Below are 22,556 nucleotides of genomic sequence, written 5' to 3'. Positions count from 1 at the left end.
GTGATCTCTGCAGGGAAATCCCAGCACAGCAATGCTCCAGCAGCTCCTGGGCTCCAGCACGAGGCCACCAAAGGCCCACTGAGGCCACCAAAGGCCCACAGAGGCCACCAAAGGGCACTGGCAGGTCAGGGCTCTGCTCCCAGCCCAGCCAGGCAGGGCCATGGTGCTGCAGGGAGTGGCTGTGCCAGGGTGCTCACAACACAAACACCAACAGTCTGGTTCTGGTTGGTTCTTCTGGTTTTCTTCTAAGTCCTGTGAGAGGTGTCTGAGGCAGCTGGGGGGGCTCAGCCTGGAGAAAAGGAGGCTCAGGAGGGACCTTGTGGCTCTGCACAACTCCTGACAGGAGGGGACAGCCAGGAGGGTCAGGCTCTGCTCCAGGGAACAGGGACAGGACAAGGAGAACCGGCCTGAAGCTATACCAGGGAAGGCTCTGGTGGGACATCAGCAGGAATTTCTCCATGGAAAGGGTGGTCAGGCCTTGGAAGGGGCTGCCCAGGGAGGTTTGGAGTGCCCATCCCTGGAGGTGTCCCAGGAACACCCTTGTCCAAGGAATGTGGCACTCTGTGCTCTGGGCTGGTGACAAGGAAGGGATCAGGCACAGGGTGGGCTCCATGGTCTTGGAAGTCTTTTCCAATCTCAGTGATTCTGGGATTCCTGCAGCTCCCAATCCCTTCCTACAAGAAGTATAACTGAGTTACATCCCCCAGAAGCTTCTCTTCCACAGCCCAAAAAATCTGAACTTCCTGAGAAGCACAAACATTCCCCTCTGTGCATGAGCTGCCCTGGCCTCAGCTGGAACACCCCACACCCAGAATCTCATCTCCCACGGGGAGACTGGGACACCAAACACAAACTGGTTTGGACTGATCTGCTTAGAAACCTCCCAGAATGTTCACCTTCCTCCTGTTCAAGGGAAAGGAAAGGAATCCTGGAGTACCCTGAGTGGGAAGGGATCATCCAGTCCCAGCCCTGCCCAGACATCCCAAAATCCCAGCCTGGGCATCTCTGGAGTGGTGTCCAAAGGCTCCTGGAGCTCTGGCAGCCTCAGGGCCAGGACCATTCCCTGGGGAGCCTGGGCAGTGCCTAGCAATTCAAGATTAAGTCAATAAATGGAACACAAAATCCACACTGAGCGCCTTCCCTTGGGTTTTCCTCCCCAAATCCCACAGCCAGGAAGGCAAAAAATCCACAGCCCCACAGTGAAATCATCCCAAATCCAACCCCAAACCCTCTGGAAAACCCCAACTGAGGTTGGAAATGGATAAAAACTCAACTTCCTACAGCAATTCAAGATTAATTCAATAAAAGGAACATAATAATTCACACTGAGCCCCTTCCCTTCTTCCCCCAAAGGTAAAAAAATCCACAACCCCACAGTGAAATTCCCAAATATCCAGCCCCAAACCCTCTGGAAAACCCTAAATGAGGTTGGAAATGGTTAAAAGTTCAACTTTCTGCAGACCATTTGTACGGGTTCAATATTAAGTCAATAAAAGGAACATAAAATCCAGATCATCACCCTTACCCTGTGGATTAGAGTTTTGGGTTTTCCTCTCCCAAAGGTAAAAAATCCTTGACTCCACAGCCAAAATCATCCCAAATAGCCCCAATCCTCTGAAAAACCCCACATGAGGGCGGAAATGGTTAAAAATTCAACTTTTCTGGGGAAAAGCACCTTTCCCTGATACCCAACCAAGTGCTCCCCCGGCACAGCTCCAGCTGGGCCCTGGAGTTTTCCTCAGAGAAATCCCAGCAAGGGATTCTCTGAGCTCCCCAGGCTCCCCCTGCCTGGACCCTGAGCACATCCCTGACCACCTGCTGCAAGCCTTGGGTGCCACTGAATGGGCAACATTGAGAGCAGGGTCTGGGGCAGGTGGCAGAACATTCCTGACCCCAAAGCAATTAGTTCCTCTTCAAATAAAACTGCCACAAACGACTCCAGCAGGCATTTCCCTTTACAGCCACGTTCACCTGGCTAAAATCAAAGTTTTAAGGATAAGCAGGACTTTATTAAAATAGACAGGTGATGACAAATCACAAATGTTACCTCTCAAATCACAGTGGGATCCTCTGCACCACACAGGAATTTTGATTAAGTTTATCTCCCCTCTGCTGATTTCACCAATGTGGCCCAAATGTCAATACCATTATGAGAATCTTTCTAAACACAAATTACAGCTGTGCAGACATCTCCAACCAGTTCAGCTCATCATTTGATGAGCTCCAAAAAAAGGTCATTGCTGTAACCTGAGCCTTAAATTATGCCATTCAATGACAGAGGCTGAATAGGGACATTAACAGGAACTCAAACATACAAATATGGGAAACAAAATATGAGGGAAAACTCATAAAAACTGCTGAGAATGGGAGAGTTACTGGTGTTACTAATGGAAGTCAAACTCTGGTTTGACCCAGAACATCACCTTCCCAAAGACAAGATAAAGTTTATTTGTTCAATTCTCCCTCTTCAATTTATTGGAGAGATCAGAAGAACTGATTTAGTATAACAGGGATTTTCTCGTTGGGAGTGTAATTCCCCTTTTAATTAAAATCAAAGCATTCTGGTGTGATTGGATCACTCAGATGCACCACCAGGAACCTGCATGGATGGTAAGGCCCCAGCACAGCAGGGAGATTTTTATCTCTGCACATTCATCTTGGGGCAGGTTACAGGAAGTTCAGGGTTCCCAGACTTCACCTGCCATGCAGGCAAAATTTCCCTAAAAGTAGAGCTGGGTGGAATTTCCCTCTCATGCTGCAAGCCCAGAGTGTCTGCTTTGAATTCAAAGCTGGAGCAGGGAAAGGGCCACACCTGAACCAAATTTTTTTATTTTCTCAATGGTCAGAGTTTTGATTTATCAAATCCTCTGCCACTGGAAAGAGAAGACAAAGTGAAGTTCTCTATGGAGCTTTGGAAAGTGATTCCCCAGCACATCCACTGGCTCTGAGGAGCTCAGTGCACACATCCATCAGGAGGCAATAATGAGATTTATGACAAGGGCTTTTATCCATTTCTGAGGGAAGGTGCTAGAAATGAAAATAAATCAGCATCTCAGAGAGACACTTCCAACAGAATGCCTCTGGCTACAAAAACAGCACCAGGACACTCAGGAGAAGGGATTTTGTTAAGAGTATAAACAAACAAAACCAAGCACTAAGGGAAGCCAGCACAGTAGCAAGGAGTAAATGTCTCTTAAGAGTGCTGCAGAAAGATCCCTAATTCCACAGGCAGGTTCTGTGGGAAGCTGAGCACAGCCAGGATGTTCACAGCCCCATCCCACCTGGAAGCCAGCAGCACAGATCCCACCAGCATTCCCTGCTTCCTGGGATGAAGCTGGATCATTCCCATCTGTTAGAAAGCCAACACTGGGATTTGGGAACGCCTGCTGAACACTTCCTGCCTTGTGAACACACACAGACACCCCGGGGCATGGGGACACCCCAGGGCTCCCAGGACAAACTGGAGGTGCCAGACCATGGTGATGCCACCAACCAACACCCCTGCAGCCTGGAGCAGGAGCAAAGCCCTCCCAGAACCCACTGATGGCTCTGGCCATCCATGCAGAAATTCCTAGCTGCAGGTTTGGTGAAAAGCTCCTTCCCCTCCCTCCAAACCATCTGCCACATTCCCATTTCCACATTCCTGTGTTAAAAGGGAATCATTTCCTTTGGTGCAGAATTTGGAAGCCCTCTCTCTCATACCCCTCCAAGGACTGAAGTCCTTCAAGTCAGCTCACTCTGTGTCCAGAAGCTTTCCTGCCCCCCATTTTGATGCCCTCCTCCAAAGTTTTCCAGTTGTGCTGCATCCAGCAACCCAACACAAGAAGTAATTCTGATTAATTCAGCAACTTCACTTTCTTCCCCATCCCTGGGGGATGCCAAAGTCAATCTCTGCTTTTCAGAAGATGAGGCAAGTGAAAGATGTCAGGGACTTCTTCCCTGCTCTCCCCAAAGGAAGAGTTCAGTGCCCAGACCCAGCCTGGCTGGCCCTGGATCCAGGTGCCCCAGGGTGAGCAGAGCACTCCAGGTGAAATCCCATCAGCAGGAGAAGAGCAGGAAAGCACTGGTCCATTCTCAGCAAAGAAGAAGAGTTAACAACAGCAAATGCTGAGTTCAAGCTGTTCAATACTTATTTACACCAGTGAAGAGCTGACATATTCTGTGACAGCTCATATTAATAAAAGTGACAAACGGGTAGGAACAGCAAACAGAAGCAGAAAAAGAACAAGGGACACAAGAGCCCACAACTGTTGGATACTGGCAGATCACCTGGACATGAACTTCACTCAGAGTGGGTGAAATCATCTCAAAGTCAGTGAGAACCTGAACAGGGTGGGTGAGAAACCAGGGGGGAGATGGCAAATGTCATCCCTGGTGCTGTAAAGGGAAAAGGGAGAGAATTGTGGGGTTGGACTAAATTGAGAGGTGCCTTTCAACCTCAGCTGCTTTCTGATTGTGTTGTACAGACCCAGCACTAACCAGATGGCTGGAAAATTCTGAGATAATGTCTTTTTAAGTAGGTAGAAGAAAAGAAGACTACAAGGAGTAGCCAGAACAATTTTATTAGGCCAGTCTGAGACAACTTCCCTCAAGGAAAACATGGGGGTCCCCACACAGAGGGTTTGAGGAAACAAAGCAAGAGAGAGACATTTAGACGTCCCTAAAAATATAAATATGTGTTAGACACCCTCCTAGAGATGCAGGAAAAGCACAGGCTGAATGAAGTTAGAGGTGGATGAAAAGTAGATTAAACCCCATGAACTTAAAAGCACAGTGAGAAATGATCCATCCTGAATTTAGTGGCATGTGGTGCCTGGGAGATGGAACAGAACAGAATGCTCCAATTAAATCTGCACACTGCAAAGCCAAGAGCTACAAACACACAGACAGGATTAAATTCATCTGAAATCCATGTAACCTGATGCACGAGTTTCTAATTGGGGAGGAATAATTAACTGCATGCTGAAAAAAAAAAGAAAAAAAAAATCATCTCAGTGAGGATTCTGCCCAGCCCAGACAGCGAGGCACAGCCAGGACCTGCTGATCCACAACAGACCCATGGTTTGGGTTGGGCACCACAGTCCTGAGCAGGGAAGGGAGGAGAAGCAATGATGGATGAGGTAGAGGTTACAGAAATGGCCTCAGAACCCCAGAGCTGCCCTGGAGAATGCTGGAGAGACAGGAGCAGGCTGGGTGCAAAGGCAGAGAGCAGCACCCAGCACTGGGACAGGCTGCCCAGCAGGGCCTGGCATTCCCAGCACCCCAGCTGAGGTTAGACATGCCTGACACTGATTTTTCATTAAAACTACCCTATTTTCAGAATAGCTGGGTGAGAACCTTTCCATCATTATTCTTCTCTTACAGTATCTGAGTACTTTGAGAACATTAATGCATTAATTTTTAAGGCAGCTTAACAGACAAGTCTCCACTTCAGACAGAATCTGAGGAAGAAAATAATCTGAGTGTCTGCTCATTTCAATGTTCCCCTTGTGTTATGTTGGTATTTAACTTCTCCATCATGAGCTGGACTTCAAAATTACAGAGCTCTGAGAAACTGATCCTGAGAGGGCAGGTCAAGAGCACAGGTTAAGATGGTTCCCAGGAAACAGAAACCACCTTCAAAAAGTCTGATTTAGTTTATTTATGGTAGCAGGAGCGGATGGGGAGTTTGGGTTCCATTTCAGTGTCTTAGAAGGAACGTGACCTGTAACACCAAACATTTCTCTGCCTGTTATTAAACAACATGTCCATGCAGAATTTGCTCTTTGAGGCCTCTAACAATTAATGTGCCACAGGAGTCAGAGAAATCCCTTCCCTGCTGCAAGTCAAGACTCTGTTTCAAAGCTTGGGGACACCAGAGGGTTCTTAAATAAGGAAAAGAGGGTCAGCACAAGTGTTTTGTTTTCAGGGCTGAGAAGGGACTTTACAGATTTGTTGCAAATTACAGCTCCAGGCACTAAATACCAAAAATGTTGTTCCAAGTGAATAAATACCTGTTGGAGTCAGGGGGAAAGAAAAAACAACAAGAAGAGAGAACAGTGTTCTAGGCAAGAGCACAAGGTGCTCAATGAGCTGGGTTTAAAGCCTCAGCAGAAAACCAGCATCTACCATGGATGGGAAAAAACCACATTTGTCAAATAAACAGAGGAGCTTCAGCTGGAGCAAGAGGCTCTGAACTGCAGCTGAGAGCAACCAAAGGCAGACTCCCTTCACCACAGAGTGACACAGCCTCACTCTGAGCTGGCACAGACATCCTGAAAGGGCTTGGAAAGGAGGATTCCCTGGAAACAGGGCTGTGAAGGGCTGTCCCTCAGGGAGAACTCACTGCCCCAAGGTGTGAAATTCTTTCCTCAGAAGTGTCATTCCTACAAGTGAGACACCAAAACGTTTCCAGACATCTTCCTCAAACTCATCCAGGTAAGGATTTAATTCCATTTGGCAGCCACAGCATTATCAGGAGTCAAGCATCAGTCAATCTTCCCTGGCAGGGTGGGCAGGCCCCGGCACAGGGCTGCCCCTGGATCCCTGGCAGTGCCCAAGGCCAGGCTGGACAGGGCTTGGAGCAGCCTGGGACAGTGGGAGGTGTCCATGCCATGGCAGGGGTGGCACTTTAAGGTTCCTTCCCACTCAAACCATTCTGGGATTCTGTCACTCACACCACCAGGGAGCTGATCTAGCTGAATACTGACCTATAAACTGCCTTTATTAATAGCATTTTTGCTGCCAACTGTGTTAGTTCCCTACAGAGCCATGCAAGGCCAAAGCCACCAGAGCAGGGCTGGGACATCCACAGATGGCAAAAGCAAACTGCCCCTTCCAGGCCAGGAGGGAGCTTGGGCAGGGTTGGTGCCCAGCTGGGGCTGATCTAACATTTCTGCTCTTGGATAAACCAAGGCTTGTACCAGCAGAGCAGAATTTCCCCCCTTGGATGATATGGCTAACTAACATTGATTTATGCGCTCCAAACCCAGAACATTCCTTGGAAGTTAGATAAACCACACACAAATTGCAAGTAATGCTGGAAGGGTCTATAGAGCCTCTGTGTAGTTCTGGACAGAAATATTTATTGCATTTGGCGTGGAAGCTGCAGTCTGGGAGCACTGGGCAAAGAACTCAACTGGGTGAGCACTGCAGCACCAGGGAGCAAGCAAATTCCATCTTTTCCTTTCCCAATAAATTATTCACAAAGGTGAACAGCTGTCACACTGACATTTCAGATCTGAAATATAGTTAAGAGCAAGTTATAACTAAGGCAAAGAAAATGAATGTCAGAAAGTTTTTGTTTTTTCAAATTTCAGATAAGCTCTTTAGCCTTGGGGTTAATCAGAGCTCAGGAGCTCTGCTCCCAGTCCAACTTCTTCCCTGAAAAAAGTCTCTTTGTGCAGCCTGGGTGTAAACATGCACAGCAAGGGTATTTGTACCTAATGGAATTTAATGGGGCACTCCTTTAATTCATTGCCCAGGGTAATCCAAATACCAGTGGTCCTTCACAGAATCTTTGTCTTCCTTTATTAAACAACACCAATTATCTTTTACCTTTTACTTTCACATGTGGTCCCAGCCAAGGGCTCTGTACTGCAGCCACAGAATCAGAGAATCACAGAATGGTTTGGGTGGAAGGAATCTCAAAGCCCATCCAGTGCCAACCCCTGCCAGGGCAGGGACACCTCCCACTGTCCCAGGTGGCACCAAGCCTCATCCAACCTGGCCTTGGGCACTGCCAGGGATCCAGGGGCAGCCACAGCTGCTCTGGGCACCCTGTGCCAGGGCCTGCCCACCCTCACAGGGAACAATTCTATCCCAATATCTAACCCAAATCTCTCCTCTGCTAGTTTAAAACCACTCCCATTCTTGTCCATGTAAAAAAAAAAAAAGAAAAAACCACTCTCCTCTGTTTTATAAGCCCCCTTTAGGCACTAGAAGGGGCTCTAAGATCTTCCTGGAGTCTTGTCTTCTGCAGGCTGAACAGCCCCAGCTCTCCCAGCCTGGCTCCATGGAAAGACTTCATGAATACACACAATAGCTGCTTCAAAAGGTAAAAATATTTCAAGTACAGGAGGCTGACTGTCAGCAGCAGTGCTGAGGTGGACACCAGCGCCTCTGGGTAAAAGCTGTTCTTTCCACAGCCAGCACCATTTCTCTTATTTCTTCTCTCTGCAGAGCAGTTAAATATTTAACAAATTTAAGCATTTTATGTTCTCAGGCAGAAGCAGAGAAGTTGTATCTTGCTCACAGCCACAAAACCCATGAGACCCAAGAGCATCCCCCAAAGGCCTCAGCTCTCACATCAACAGGAATTAAAAGGCAGGAGAGAGAAAGAGAATCAGGCACTGGCTGGCCCAGCCCTGGGGTTTCTCCATAGCTCCTCCATACGTGTCCAAATCCCCAAGACAAGACTGAAGGCACATCCCAGGGAAGTTTACTTTGCATCAATTCCACAGGCACTGGAAGCGGACACGCTCCGCACACCCCCGCACAAACAGGATGTAGCTCCTGATGGAAATCTGGTTTGTAATCAAAATCTTGATTGCTTCATTTGTGGGGAGAGGGAAGGTGGATCAGAAACATAAACATACACAGAAATTATACAGCTATGGATTCCAAGTTCAAATAGGAACCCACACAGATTATATTCCGAGAACAAGGAGCAGCCAGAACATCCCCAGCCACGTTCTGTGACAGAATCAGACACCTGCAGCTGCACACTGCTTACTAAAAATTAAACCCTGCACCATTTATCTGCCTGCCAGCAGATGTTTACCAAGTACTGCGACTGCCTTTCCTTCCTTGACCCAAAAAGAGAAGTTATATTTAGAATCTGTGCTTTTATTTCACAGACTCCAGGACGTGCCATGGCCTGTGCATCCTGCCAGCACTTCAAACCTGAGCAGCAGAACTCACAGCCCATGCTGGGATTACTAGGCTCAGGCTGGGGAGGACAGGGCTCATGGTGCAGCTGCCAGGAGAACTGGGATGTAAAAGAGATTATGGCAGGAGCATTAAGGCAAAATTTCCTCTGAGCTGCATGGACAGACATGGCCAGGCAGTCAGGAACAGGAGCAGCGTCACTGCTATGGATAAATGAAGATTCAAGGAGGGAGGGTTTCACAGAAGCACGGGACGGTTTGGGTTGGAAGAGACCTTAAAGCCCATTTCATTCCAACCCCCTGCCATGGGCAGGGACACCTTCCACCAGACCAGGCTGCTCAGAGCCCCAGTTTCAGCTCCACCAGAACAGAATCCAGTTAAACCACTTGTCTCATTCCTTCAGACATTCCATGTGCAGGGCTGAGTGCTTGTGTTGGGTTTGTCTCCCTTCCCCAGCCAAGCAGCAAGCGTCCAAAATACATTTGGGAGCACCAGGGGAAGTAGAGGCTCTGTTGGCCTGTTGGATCCCTCAGAAACTGCTGTGTTACAGCAGCACAAGGGAGTCAGCTGTGTCCAGCTCTCACACACCAGGGACAGGCCTGCAGCCTGTGCCCCAGGCACACTTTTCCAGGTTGTACTCACCCATTTGCTCCACAATCTCAGGTGGGAAAACTCGTGAAGCAAAAGCTCTTCGGAAGATATCTGAGAATTCTTTATCCAGGCCTCCAATGCCCATTTTCTCAAAATTCCAGTCGGGGTTGATGATTGACTGCCTGTTCTCCTTGGTCTTTGATTTACCTGCAAAAGCCAAGAAATGGTTTCAAGCCCACAGCCCAGCAGAACTGCAGCACACACAGGAACAGACACCAGAACAGCTCTGCAGCTCAGCCCCATCCCACAAACTCTGTGCTCAGTTTCAAACATTGGCCAGGAGGACACACTGTGACAATGACACAAGGACAGGACACCAGGGACCCAGCTTGGTAAATGATCCCCAGGTTCCAACTGCTCAGTTCAGGGGTTTCTCCAGCCAGGTGTAGCTCCTATGTGTTGAAGAATCCACAAAAGATTTCTCTGCCACAAATTCACCAAGGTGCCCCTGGACCCACGTGAGCTCAGCACCCAGCTCACATGGCTGCTGCCAGAACCAGCATCCACCCTGCTCCAGGCCAGCTGGGATGGCAACAGCTTTGTCCTGCATCCTCCTCAGTCCTGCCTTTCCCAGTGCCCAGCTGTTCTTCCCTGTGCAGCAGTAGTTCCACACTGGAACCATTTCCCTCTCTGCCTTCTCTCTTCCTCCCACACCTTCTGGACAGGCAAATGCACCTGCAGGTGCTGCAGGCTGGCTGCACCTTCAGTACAGGCACAGAATGAAGGATGCTCTGCTTTGTTCATATCCCTCCAGAGCAATATGTGATCGTTCTTAGCAGCCGTGTTTAACAGCTCCTAACAAAGGAACACACTGCACAGGATGGGTGCAGCATTCCCTTGGTCATGCCTGGGATCTGCGCCCTCTACAGCCACCAGTTTTACCCAGGTCAGGAGAGCTCTTCCTCCCACACATCATTTGCAGTTGTCTGTACTGAATCTCCCCTGCCATTTCCTGCCCCAGTCCCTGGGCTCAGTCAGAGCCAGCCTGGGCTCCTCGTTGCTCCAGCCTTTTCCCAGCCTTTTCAATAATTACAATGGGCAGCAAAGGCCCAGCAGAGATTCCCACTGAACTCCATGACATCAGCTGTTTCCTCCTTCCCTTTCATCACTCACTGACTCATGCAAGGACCTTCTCTCCCACAGATCTCTGTTTTGATTCCTTCTTAAGAAACTTTGACAAAGAACTTTGCTGGAGGAGCTTTGACAATCAGCCCATGTCAGCCCTGCTGCCAGAGCCTTCTGATTGCTGTAATGAACTCCAGTAGGATCATGAGGCAGGGCTGCCCTCAGACAAGACAGCCTGGCCCTTCCCAGTGTATCACCCTTTTCTTCTAATTTAAGGCTTTATTACAGTTTCTGTTGATTTTTTCCTGTACAGATCTCAGGTTCAAAGATCTGCACCTCTCCAAACCTTCTCCAGAATCCCTTGGAAAGGAGCAACACACTCACCACTCAGTTCCCAGAGCAATTTGCAGCAAAGTTAGGCAGAACAATTCCTTTACAACTCAGAAGAACCAAGGTCAGACTTGGCAAACCCTCACAGTTCATGTCTGTTCCACAAGCTCTTCCAGAGGCACTCCAGACCCCTGGGCACAGGTCTGCAGCCCTTTAACCACCTCCCCTCCCTGCTGCTGCTGAGCCACTGGCACCACAGCTTCACAGAGCTCTGCAGAGGAGCTTGGGAGCACTCAGAGTGTTCAGGAAGCAGAAAACAGGCACAAATGCTCCTGGAAGGATGCTGGCAAACCTATGTCTCACCCTAGGTTTATTCAAGCACTGACACTTTTATCAGTCAGATCAACCTTCCACGTGGCTTTCAGCACCCTCAGCTACCAGGGAAACACACAGATATCTGACAACCCAGATTAAAAGCAAAGACACTGCCAATTATCCTTAACTACTGCAGAAATGGGCTGTTTCCTCAGACTTGCACAGTGCTTTAAGGGTTGGCACTTAATGGTTTTCCCAATGGGGGCCATTCCCACCCTAGAACATCACAGAATCACAGAGTCACAGGTGGCTTTGGGTCAGAAGGGACTTCCAAACCCATCCAGTGCCACCCCTGCCATGGCAGGGACACCTCCCACTGTCCCAGGCGGCTCCAAGCCCATCCAGCCTGGCCTTGGGCACTGCCAGGGATCCAGGGGCAGCCCCAGCTGCTCTGGGCACCCTGTGCCAGGGCCTGCCCACCCTCACAGGGAACAATTCCTTCCCAATATCCAATCCTAGCAAACAACCAGTGTGCATTTTGCTGCTCTGCTCCACAAGCTCTTCTAAGAGGTATTTCAAGTTCAGCCAGGTAATGAATGAGCAGCAAGAGTCCAGGAAGTACAGCAAACAGCAGCTCTGTGTGAGCTCAACCAGACTCTTTAATCCTGGTCTAAACACATCTGGAATCAATATTCCAATTCCAAGGGCAGCAAAACAAACAAACAGGAACGTGCCTCTGGGTAAGAAGCCAGGGACAGCCCAGCAGCACTTGGGACACAGAGCACCTACAGCTCTGCAGGGAGCACAAATCCCCAATTCCCCTGTGTTTATTAGCCCAGTGCTGCACTCCAGCTTTTAGGTCAGACCCCTCAGCCAGGGCTGCTCCTGCTCCCACAGAGCTTGGCCTACACTTCCCCCTTCTGGCTGCACCTCAGCACAGTAAAATTCTTGCAGATTGGATTAAAACCTCTGCCAATGGTTTCATAACACAATTTTATGCTAAACAGAACAAACAGAATTGGCTTTTTAAAAAATTACTACAATTCTTCTCTATTGAAATAATGCAGGCCCTTTACTGAAGGCAGAGCTCAGTGACACTCACTTCACTTTCATCTCCTCTCTCACAATTTAATTATTCAGAACTTTACAATTCCCCAGAGACCAACAAAGCACATTAAGCAGCTCTGCCTCAGATCAATGAGGAGATTAAATGAAGTACCAATTTGACAGAAGTAAATTGAGGCACAAGAAGCTCTTTTGTCTTGTCTGAAGACAATGAAACAGAATCCTGGGGAAGGTCCCTATTCCCAATGCAGCAGCTCTCCCACAGGACCACACGTGCCAAGAGGGAGATGCCAGCTCATTATATGGCTCTGAATATCAACCAGGTACAATGCCCTGCTGAAATAACCCTCAGTGAACAGGGTTATATCACACTGCCCCCAGCTGTCCTGGCAGCAGAGTGAAACCTGAACAATGTGATCCCACAGTCACAGGTGGGAACTCACTGCCCTGCCCCTGCAAGTTCCTTTTGGTGCTATTGACAGCTGTACCCTCGTTAGGATGCTTCATTACAGCCATCAGCCACAGAGCTGTGTTAGTGTCACATCCATGTTTTCTGAAAAATCCCTTTGTCCAGGATTTTTCTCCTGGGAAGCTGAGAAGCCTCAGAGAAAAAGGAAAACAATAATTATCTCATTTGCATCTCCTGTGTTTTGCTCCTTTGGAATGTGTTTGGAGATTGTTTACCCACAGGTGATTGTTTCATTGGGTTCTGCTGTGAGCTGTTTTCACTCTTTGGCTAATCAGTGCCAGGACTCTGGAAAGAGTCACAAATTTTCATTATTATCTTTTTAGCATTCTGTAAGTATCCTTTCTATATTCTTTACTATAGTTTAGTATTATTTAATATAATATAGTATCATAAAATAATAAATTAGCCTTCTGAGAACATGGAGTCAGATTCATCATTCCTCCCTGCCATGAGGGTCCCCACAAATACAGTAAGTTAGGGTTTCAGCACAGGCTGAGTGCTCAGACCCAAACTCTGGTGAGGTGCAAGGTGTGGTTACACAACAGCCTCACACCCTCCCACTGCACAGGAAGCAGCTGCAGGTCACAAACCCCAGCCCCAAATGTGGCTCTTGAGGGCAGCATCAAACCTCAGCCCCTGCCACAAGCTCCTGCAGTGCTGGATGAGCTCAATTCTCCTTTCCTCAGTGGCTGCTCCCCTCAGAGGGTTTATTCCTGTAACAAGTACTCACAGCACTGAGCACTTCCAACCAAGCAGAGCTGTGCTTTGCAGCAAAAATAAACCTCATGGCTCCCTGAGCCCCCTCAGCAGCCTGCACCTGCCACTCCTGATCTGTGCAACAGCAGCAGCAAAAGGAGGAGTGTCCCTAGCTCATGGATTCTGGGAGGAAGGAACAAAACAGGGAAGAAAAACAAGAAAAAATTAAAATAAAAGTGTGTGTTCGGCCTTGAATCACAGCCAGGGAGGGATCTGCAGCTGAAGCTTGGAAAGAGTCACCCACCTCATACCACTGTTAAGCAAAGGGACAGCCAAAGGAAGAGCAGGTGTCCCTGGTCCCCAGGAAACCCCACAGTCCCAGAGCACACAGAGCCACTGCAGGGAAGGGCCACTGCCCTCTCTGGGACCCAGGTCCCACCACTCCAACTGGGGCCTCTATGGAACACTCCAGACCCAGCCCAGCCCCTACAGCAGTTTCTTTCTAAAGGATTGTGTGGAGGACATACCAATTATTCCCCAATTTCTTTGATGGCCAAGTGTGATATTGTACACAGGGATTTGTTTTGTTGAGGCTTTAGAAACTGTCTGTTTAAATCAGTTCCCAGTTGTGTGAATAAACTCCTGGAAGCAGCTGCACACAACCCCCAGTGCTGCTCTGCAGCTCCCATGGCCTTCCAAAGAGCAGGACTTTGACATTTTTGACCACACATTTTAAAAAGCTCTCAATTTCCTAATCCCTTCTCCTGTAATTAAAGGTAATGGGAGAGCTGTTGGCTTGTTACTGTCCCTGAAAACATCATTCTCTGATGTTTGAAGAGTTAAAATATTTCAAACAGCTGCTGTCTCTGGATCTCCTGGTCCATTTGGCCTTGCTAATCTCAGCCTAGGAGTGAAGACAAACAACAGCCTGGAGGCAATGAAGTCTCCTGGGCCTGAAAAGCAGCAGATCTCAAGCATTATTTCCCTGTGGGTGCAGGAACTCACCAATCAGATTGAGAGAGGAGTTCTCAGCTTTCTCAAAGGCAACTTGGCTGTTTCCAAGAACCAAACCAACCTCGATCTGCAAAGGGAAGGGAAAGAAATAACTACATTAATTACCATTAGACTCAGCTTCAGATTGATCCTTTGGTATCTCCAAGAACATCTCAGAAGGCAGGAAAAAAGCAGCAAAAGCTCCATTTCAAAAGTCCCTGGGAAGAATGAAAAATACCAACCCCTCCACTAAAACAAACACCATTGAATGGAGAAGCTCACCAGGTACAACAACCAGGTACAACAACATGGCTTTTAAAAGTTACTGGTTTAGTTTAAACCCAACTATTTTATTTCAGCAAGATCTAGCATGCAAAGGAGAAAATAAAATCCTGTCATTTCTACAGATGGAAAAATTAAAACTGGACATATCTGGAAGACAAAAAAACTCAAGGGAGGCTGTTTCCATGAATTAGTACTTAATGAGCAAAAGGCTACTCCTGTATCCTCCCCAGCTCTGTAGTTCAGTGGAGGCTGCACTGCACTGCAAACAAGGCTCTTTGTCTCCTCTGACACAGCAGATGAGGCAGATGTGTGACCTCTCCAAACCAGGTCACCTGAACTGCCCTTGGGAGCACGACCTGTAGGACTTGCAGCTCTGCAGTCCCCAAGGAATGCACAGGAGTTCCTGGGAGCTCACCTTCTGCTTTTTGCCTGTTCCAGACTCCCCTTTGAGAATGCTCGGGTCCATGGCTTCCATGTCCTTCACCAACAGCCCAAAGAGCTTGTCATTAAAGCTGAACACCAGCTGTGGAAAGGGAAAACAAATCTCATTAAAAAAGCTAAAAAGGATTCTAAGACTACTGAGATTTGAAGGGAGAGAGGCCTGAACACTAAGTTAACCACCCAGCAGCTCCCCTGGAGGTTCTTCCCTGTAAAGCTCTGGAGTGCTGACCATGTCCTTTCCCTGCCCCAATGTAAGAGCAACAGACCTAAAGCTGCAGAACATGAAGTCAGCTGGAGAAACTCAAAGAAAAATTATCCTTCCAAGAAAATCACCTATTCCCCCCCTCCCTTCTCCGCAGCTCAATGCTCTGTATCATCTGATGACATTTTCCTCTCACTTCAATAATTGGTGCTAGTCATGGGGAACAATTCAGCTCAAAACTTTCAGATCTTTTGCATTTCAGCTTGACAAGGACACTTCAGGAACACTGCTAATGAGAGCCAGAAAGAATGTATTGACAAGTAGGGTCCATCCCACAGAAAACCAGGCTGGGAGTGCAGCCTTGCCTCCCTTTCCTTGAATTTGTATTTCCAACTGGCTTAAGATCCAGATCCTGCAGGGTGTAAATGCTGTGAGAGACCAAGCTTGACCTGTTTAGGGAACAGGGCAAAGCAGAGGCTATCACACAGGGCTTTCAGGGGCTGAAGCCCATCTGCTGCAGACCCCTGCAGGCTCAATCACAGGGACATCAGCTTTCCAAGGTCCCCAAGGAAAATACTTCATCCCTGTTTAGCTGCTTAAGTCCCTAGAGCAGCAATAAATTATGGAATCCCAGAATAGTCTGGGCTGGAAAGTAGCCTAAAGCTCATCCAGTGCCACCCATGCCATAGGAAGGACATTTTCCACCACTCCAGGCTGCTCCAAACCTCAATGTCCAACGTGGCCTTGGGCACTTCCAGAACAGTAAAATACACTGCACTTGGGAGGTGCCACTGAGAATTAATTAAACCTGGTGTTTGTCTTGATCTTATACAGAAGGAAACAAAAGTTGACTTCCCAAAAGATTCCAGGAGTTGCCATGCTCACATCCAACCAGGCCACAACACAGAGAGACTCAAACTCTCCCAAGCCCTGGGATTTTCTTCATAGATTTAGGATAGGGCAGATTCTAAACCCCTTTGCCCATGCTCTCAGTGAAAGCCACAATGGTTTTACTGCTCATAAAGACATCCCTCTGATGCCTTGTGCAGGCTGCCCTAGAACAGAGACTGGACAGAGCTAAAGAATAAAGTAGGGATTTATTAGGAGGCCTCAACAGATCCATCTTGGGCAGCACAAGAGCCCAGCCAGGGCTGCACCCCAGGTGAACCCAAAATGGTCACAAAATGCCCCACTGCTCACAGGGTCTCTCACGTTTATAAGTTCTGCTCCATTTGCATATTGCAGTTAATTGTCCAATTACAGCCCCAGCCCATGCAGTCCCATCCTTGTTTTTCTCTCTTCCTTCCACGTTGTTTCTGCTCTTGGGCCTGAGATCTGGATCACTTGTCCTTGGTCCCCAGCTGGAGCAGGAATTGTTTTGTCTCCCTACTTGGTGCAGAGAGCTCACTATCCCCTGATATGAAGCCCAGACCCATCCACTAAAGCAGCACAGAACCTGAAAAATAGAAAAGCTAAAACCTGAGGCATCACTTCACACAAGGAACAACTCCTGCCCCTCACCCAGCCTTTGCAGAGCTCTGGCACCCTCAGATGGTCCCTCACAAGCCTGCAGGAGGTGTTTCAGCCCAGGGTAGCCTCAAAGCCCCAGGGCACAGCCCACCTGCTGGCCCACGGAGAAGGCCTGGCTGTTGAACTGCTGGATGAACTCTGCAGCCATCTTGTCTGTGTCGTAGGGGTTGGAGTCGATGTTCTTCTTCTGCAGAAAGTCAATCTCGATGGTCATGGTGCCAATGCACTGCTTGGTCTTGTCAAAAGTGTATAAGGAAACTGAAAAAAAACCCCAAGAAACAGTATATTTAAGGTCCCGCCAGTGTATTAAACAAGTTTGGCAATACACACCCTACCCTTGAGAATTTCACTTGGTAAAACTGAATATATTCTTTCTGATAAAGACCCTTACTTCTCTTAACCCATGTTCAACTACAAGGTCAAAAATACAGTAAATTTTTCACTGAAAAGTCCCATTTTTCACTGCAAATGCCTGCATTGCTGTCAAAAATCTTAATAAACCTTTAAAACAGCTCAAACACCACACAGACTTTGGGGGATGAGGACAATGAAAGCAAATCCACACATGCTATGTTCCCACATGGCTCCATCTCCACCCAGGGGTTTGGACACATCTCCAGGAAGCTCAAAAGCAGCTTTAAGGGTTGCCTTGCCCAAAGGCAGTGACAAGAGGCCATCACTGGTTTTCTGTGGCAACAGGTTTCAGAGCTTTTGTCCAGATGAAGAAGCAGAAAGTGAATTACTGCACATTCAAATCCAGCAATGCAGTCTGTCAGCCCAATACAAAGCACATCATCAACTGCCCTTCAACCCTGACACTGAGGAAAGAGTCCCAACCTCAGGGGTGCCCTTGGGCACATGCTGACATTTCCAGATTTCCTTCAGTGATGCAGAATCCCCCGAACAGAAAGCCAAGGGGCAGGGAAGGCACTGCACAGCCACTGCCACCCTGATCCCACAGGCAGAGCACGTGGGAAACACGAGGCCATTCAGGATGGAAAGAGGAAAACAGGATGGAAAGGAAAGAGCAGCACAAACAGGCAGGCCCAGCAATGCAGAAAGCACCCAATGGCTCTCCAGAAGACTGAGGAACATTAAAGGTGTGCTTTGAATCTGGAGAACAAAGAGCAGTAAGGATGAAGCAGGAGGAGGGGAATGTGGGAAAGGTGCTTCACTCCATCTGTGATTCCCTGTCCAGCCCTTGGCAGCAGGATGGCTCCAGAACAAAGCTGCACATGCTGAGCTGTGATGGCAACACAAGCCCCCAGCATGGGCTGCTCCAGGACTGTTCACATGAAGGGAACAAGGAGAGCCTGTCTCCTGCTGAAGGTGTGAGCAGAACACACAGCACACCCCACAAACATCCTTCCTGGCATGGGCCACCCTGGGAGGAGCTGCCACAGACAGATCTTCCAGGAAACAGGGATAAAGAAGAAAACATTACACTGTTTCCTGATCTACTGCACCGAGTTCTCCCAAAAGGGGTAGAGCAGCAGGGTGATCCCTTTGGGCCTGCAAGCAAACACCAGGAGCTCCTCTCACCTTACAGGTCACCTCTGAGCAGTTTCTTTTTCCTTGCTGAACCTCGTGGCTTTGTCAAATATAAGTTTCTGGAAAATCAGTCCCTGGATTTGGTCACATCACAGGCCTGAGGTGTCAGCAGCCCTTACATCCAGGACTAGAGCTGAGGGGAACCCCCAGCATGCAGCAAACCCAGCAGAGTACAGCACCAGCCCCAAGAGCCTGGAATGTCCCAGAGAGAGGCTGGGAATGCACCAGGAACCTCCCTGGGGTGGGAAGGCACAGCCTGCCCTGGCTCCAGCTGGGCATCTCTGCTGGGAACACAGCAGCTGGGGCAGCTGGAGTGCGTGGAAGGCAGGACAGACACATCCATCAGGGCACTCTGCCTTCCCACCAGGAAAATCACTCACCTGGAAAACCTTCACTGCATCATCAGGGGCTCAGCACTGCTCCACAGAGCTGTGGGCTGCATTTACACTGACATTTAAAACACAGCTTCCACATTATCAGGGGAGCAGGACAAAGCAGGGGCCCTGGGAAATCACTGGCTTTGTGAACACTTCTCCCTACCTGCAGAATGCTTTTACAAATCCCTTCCACCCAGCACGGAGTCAGATGACATTTAGTCACTCTGCACAGAATCACTGCATTATTTTTGTTAACACAGGCTCCCACATAGCTGGAAGGTTTACAGCAAAACCCAGGACAAGGACAGTCACAACTGCTCTAAGAGCTGATCACACAGAATATCAGTGCTTCTTTCAGGGCTTCTTTCCCCAAAAGACCTGAGTACTGAAAAGCATTGATCTGTTAGCGAGTTGGCACATGACTAGCCAAACAAGGGTGAGAAATTAATTTATGACTCTTCCCCTGTTACAGGTACTTCTTCAGTTAAAACAAGACCAGCAGGCAAAAAAAATCACAGATTAATAATAATCTGTGTGCAAACACAGATTAATAGAATCATCAAGGTTGGAAAAGGCCTCCAGGATCACCAAGTCCAACTATCAACCCAGCACCAGGGTCACCAATAAATAATGTCATCAAGTGCCACATCTACCAGTTCTTCAAACATTTCCAGGGGTGGTGAATCCACCACTGTCCTGGGCAGCCTGTTCCAAGCCTTTACAACCCATTCTGTGAAGAAATTCTCCCTAATATCCAAACTACACCTCCTCTGGCACAACTTGAGACTGTTTCCTTTCAACCTGTCCCTCTTCTCCCGGGAGAAGAGACCAAGCTTCTTTCCAGGTTTGTATTACTGCATTTTAATGTTCCTAACAAAGAACTGTTATTCCTACTCCCATATCTTTGCCTGAGAGTCCCTTAATTTCAAAATTATAATTCAGAGGGAAGGGGTTTACATTTTCCATTTCAAGGGAGGCTCCTGCCTTCCTCAGCAGACACCTGGCTTTCCAAACCAAGACACACAGCCACACACTGCTCAGGCTCAGCCCTCCTCATCCTGACAGGATGCAGCCATCAGCTCTGCCCACAGTCCCAGAGGAGGGAATTCCCTGGAACCACTGGGAGCTACTCCAGAGGCAAAGCAGTGGCCTCTTGAACACTGTGCTCCAGTGCAGAGAGCAGGACCCCAGCAAGGCAGAGGAGCAGCTGCCCTCTCCAGGAGCACAGAGGTGACTCCTGATGGTCCAAAGAACAAACGTGAGCCATTACCTGGACCTGCTGTGGCAAAGAACACAGAGACCCTCCTGTAACAAGGAGTCTGGTCAGCATTCCAGCAGCTACAGACAGGTTCAACTGCTGCACCTGGAGCTGACAGTGATCCATGCAGAGGGAACAGTGACACACAGCACAAAGACAGAAGAGCTAATTGCTCCCCTCCAAACATTCACCAAGGCTTGCAAGGCTTGGGGAAGATTTGAAATAGGAATAGAGATTCACTTCAGCGCTTCTCCTTGCTGCAGAATATTCTGGTCAGTTACTGGTGCCAAGATCAGTGCTGCTCCCAAAGCTCAGCACTGCAGGGCACACTGCTGCTCTGGGAACTAGAACATCCCAATTCATTCCAATGCTGGTGCCAAGAAATTCCCCAAGGATAAGAGCTGTCCTCTGTTAGTGGGAGTGTTCTCCAGAGACCCAGAACAGGCTATCCAGGAGATGTTCAATGTTCATATCTGCATGTGGACACTGACATCCCACACAGAGCCAGGCTGAGATACCAGCAGTATCTGGAGAAACTGCCAAAACTCTCTGCCCAGGTCTGGAAAACATGAAAAGCAGAAAAGCTGCAGAGAGGAGAGCAGCTCCTCCACTACAAGGGCCTCACATCACCTGAGAAGGACTGGAGATCTGTGAGTTCCCAATTCAGTTTCCCTTCAGGACAGAAACATGAATTCAGCTTTATGAACACATCCCAGTCGCTTTGACTCACCATCGATCTCCTGCCCGATGGAAAGGCCGGCCCATTTTCTCTGAAAAACAAGACGAAAAGGTCAGATCACCTGTTCTGCAGAATACCTGTCCCTCAGAACAAACACCTGCCTTGAAGAACACCTGCCCTCTCAAAGGCAGCCTCCTCACCCAGAGGAGCAGGATCCCCTGGAGAACCTTCAGCAGCAGAAAAAAGGGGCAGAATGGAATATCCCAAATACCCCAAAATTAACAGGAAACAAGTTACAAACAGGAAACATTGAATAATCTCTCCAAATAATTATTGTGACCTCAGAAGGTCATTCTGTCCAACCTCCTTCAGGTTGCTGGTCTCCCCACCATCCTGGAGGCAGAAGTTGTGGTGCTGGACGGGGCTTTTTGCCCTTCTGCTCATATTCAAAGCCCAAGTTCTGAGCACTCAGAGGTACCAGAATGGCTGTTACACACCCCATGAGCATTTTAGAAGTTTGTTCTAATGTGCTCCAAGGTACAATATTACCTGAACCAGTAAGAATGAAACTGTTCAAATCTTTTAGGTCCCTTAGAAATTCCTTTAGAAAGGTTTGTGCTGCATGGAACCGCAGAAGTGGGAAATGGTTCACGAATTATGAGACACAAGAAAATCTATAACCTTTACAATTCCAACAGTTCTGCCTTGATGACTGCCAAGATGTGGTTTTCCCAGTGGCTGCTGCTGTGTTACAGACAGGCTGCAGTGTGTTCACAGCCCCTCAGGTATCAAAGAGAGGCACCAATCCCATGTAGATGTTGTTACAAACAGCTCTGGGGAGATCAAATTTGAAAACCTGTAGTTTATGGTCATTTGTGTGTGCCTTTTTGTCTGGGACAAGGAACACAATAACTTTGCTTACAAAGTGAACATTTCTCCCTTTACACCCTCCCCAATATCCACAGAATATCCTGAGTGGGAAGGGACCACAAAGGACCATCCAGAGCAGCTCCTGCCCTGCCCAGACATCCCAACAATCCCACCCTGGGCATCCCTGGCAGTGCTGTCCAAAGGCTCCTGGAGCTCTGGCAGCCTCAGGGCTGCGCCCATTCCCTGGGGAGCCTGGGCAGTGCCAGCACCCTCTGGGGGAAGATTTGCCATGATCTTCTCTGTGGCAAGAGATACAGCTCAACCTCCACGCTCACTTGGCTGGTTTCTGCTAAAGGTGTCATCACTGAGCAGCAATTCACGTTTAGGCTCTCAGCATACAAAATTTGTCACAGCTTTCAGTGTTAAGAGTCAAGATTGCCACAGAATAAGGGTGGTCAAGAACTCCATGTGAACAGTGAGTGTACAACAAAGAGATGTTCTGGAGGCCTCAGAGCACAGACATCCCTGAACAGGAGCAGTAAACACACAGTTGGGGTGAGACTGACTGCAATTATCTGAGGCTCTGGGAAATACTGGGGATTTTAAAATTAAAACCCACATCAGGAATGCCCCAATGCTCAGAGAAAACAGCTCTGCTGTAAAGACTGGCTGAGGGAATGGGGGTTGTTCAGCCTGGAGGAGGCTCTGGGGGATCCCACTGTGGTCTTCCAATACTTAAAGTGGGCTTAAATCCTTTCAAGGGGACAGACTTTTTAGTAGGGACTGTGGCAAAAGAAAAAGGGGATGTGGCTTTAAACTAAAAGAAGGTGAATTCAGACAGGGTGAAAATGGTAAAACCTTGCCCAGAGAGTTCCAGGGAACATTCAAGGTCATATTGGACAAGAGCTGTA

General features: G+C 48.4%; 1 protein-coding gene across 2 annotated transcripts in view; it reads right to left on the bottom strand.

The window, feature by feature from the left end:
- The window catches only part of NSF (N-ethylmaleimide sensitive factor, vesicle fusing ATPase), a 75,507-nt gene that overhangs the window by 30,216 nt on the left and 22,735 nt on the right, over positions 1 to 22,556 (bottom strand). For both annotated transcript variants that reach the window (XM_064400159.1, XM_064400158.1), the window contains exons 4-8: positions 20,827 to 20,866; positions 17,002 to 17,168; positions 15,153 to 15,260; positions 14,465 to 14,540; positions 9,511 to 9,666 (exon numbers count right to left, since the gene is read on the bottom strand). In XM_064400159.1, the coding sequence (XP_064256229.1) occupies positions 9,511 to 9,666; positions 14,465 to 14,540; positions 15,153 to 15,260; positions 17,002 to 17,168; positions 20,827 to 20,866 (547 nt within the window). The remainder of the gene's footprint in view (positions 1 to 9,510; positions 9,667 to 14,464; positions 14,541 to 15,152; positions 15,261 to 17,001; positions 17,169 to 20,826; positions 20,867 to 22,556) is intronic.

This window comes from Passer domesticus, chromosome 27 (genome assembly GCF_036417665.1).
Source record: "Passer domesticus isolate bPasDom1 chromosome 27, bPasDom1.hap1, whole genome shotgun sequence".
NCBI lineage: Eukaryota > Metazoa > Chordata > Aves > Passeriformes > Passeridae > Passer > Passer domesticus.
This window is presented reverse-complemented; position numbering and strand designations above follow the sequence as displayed.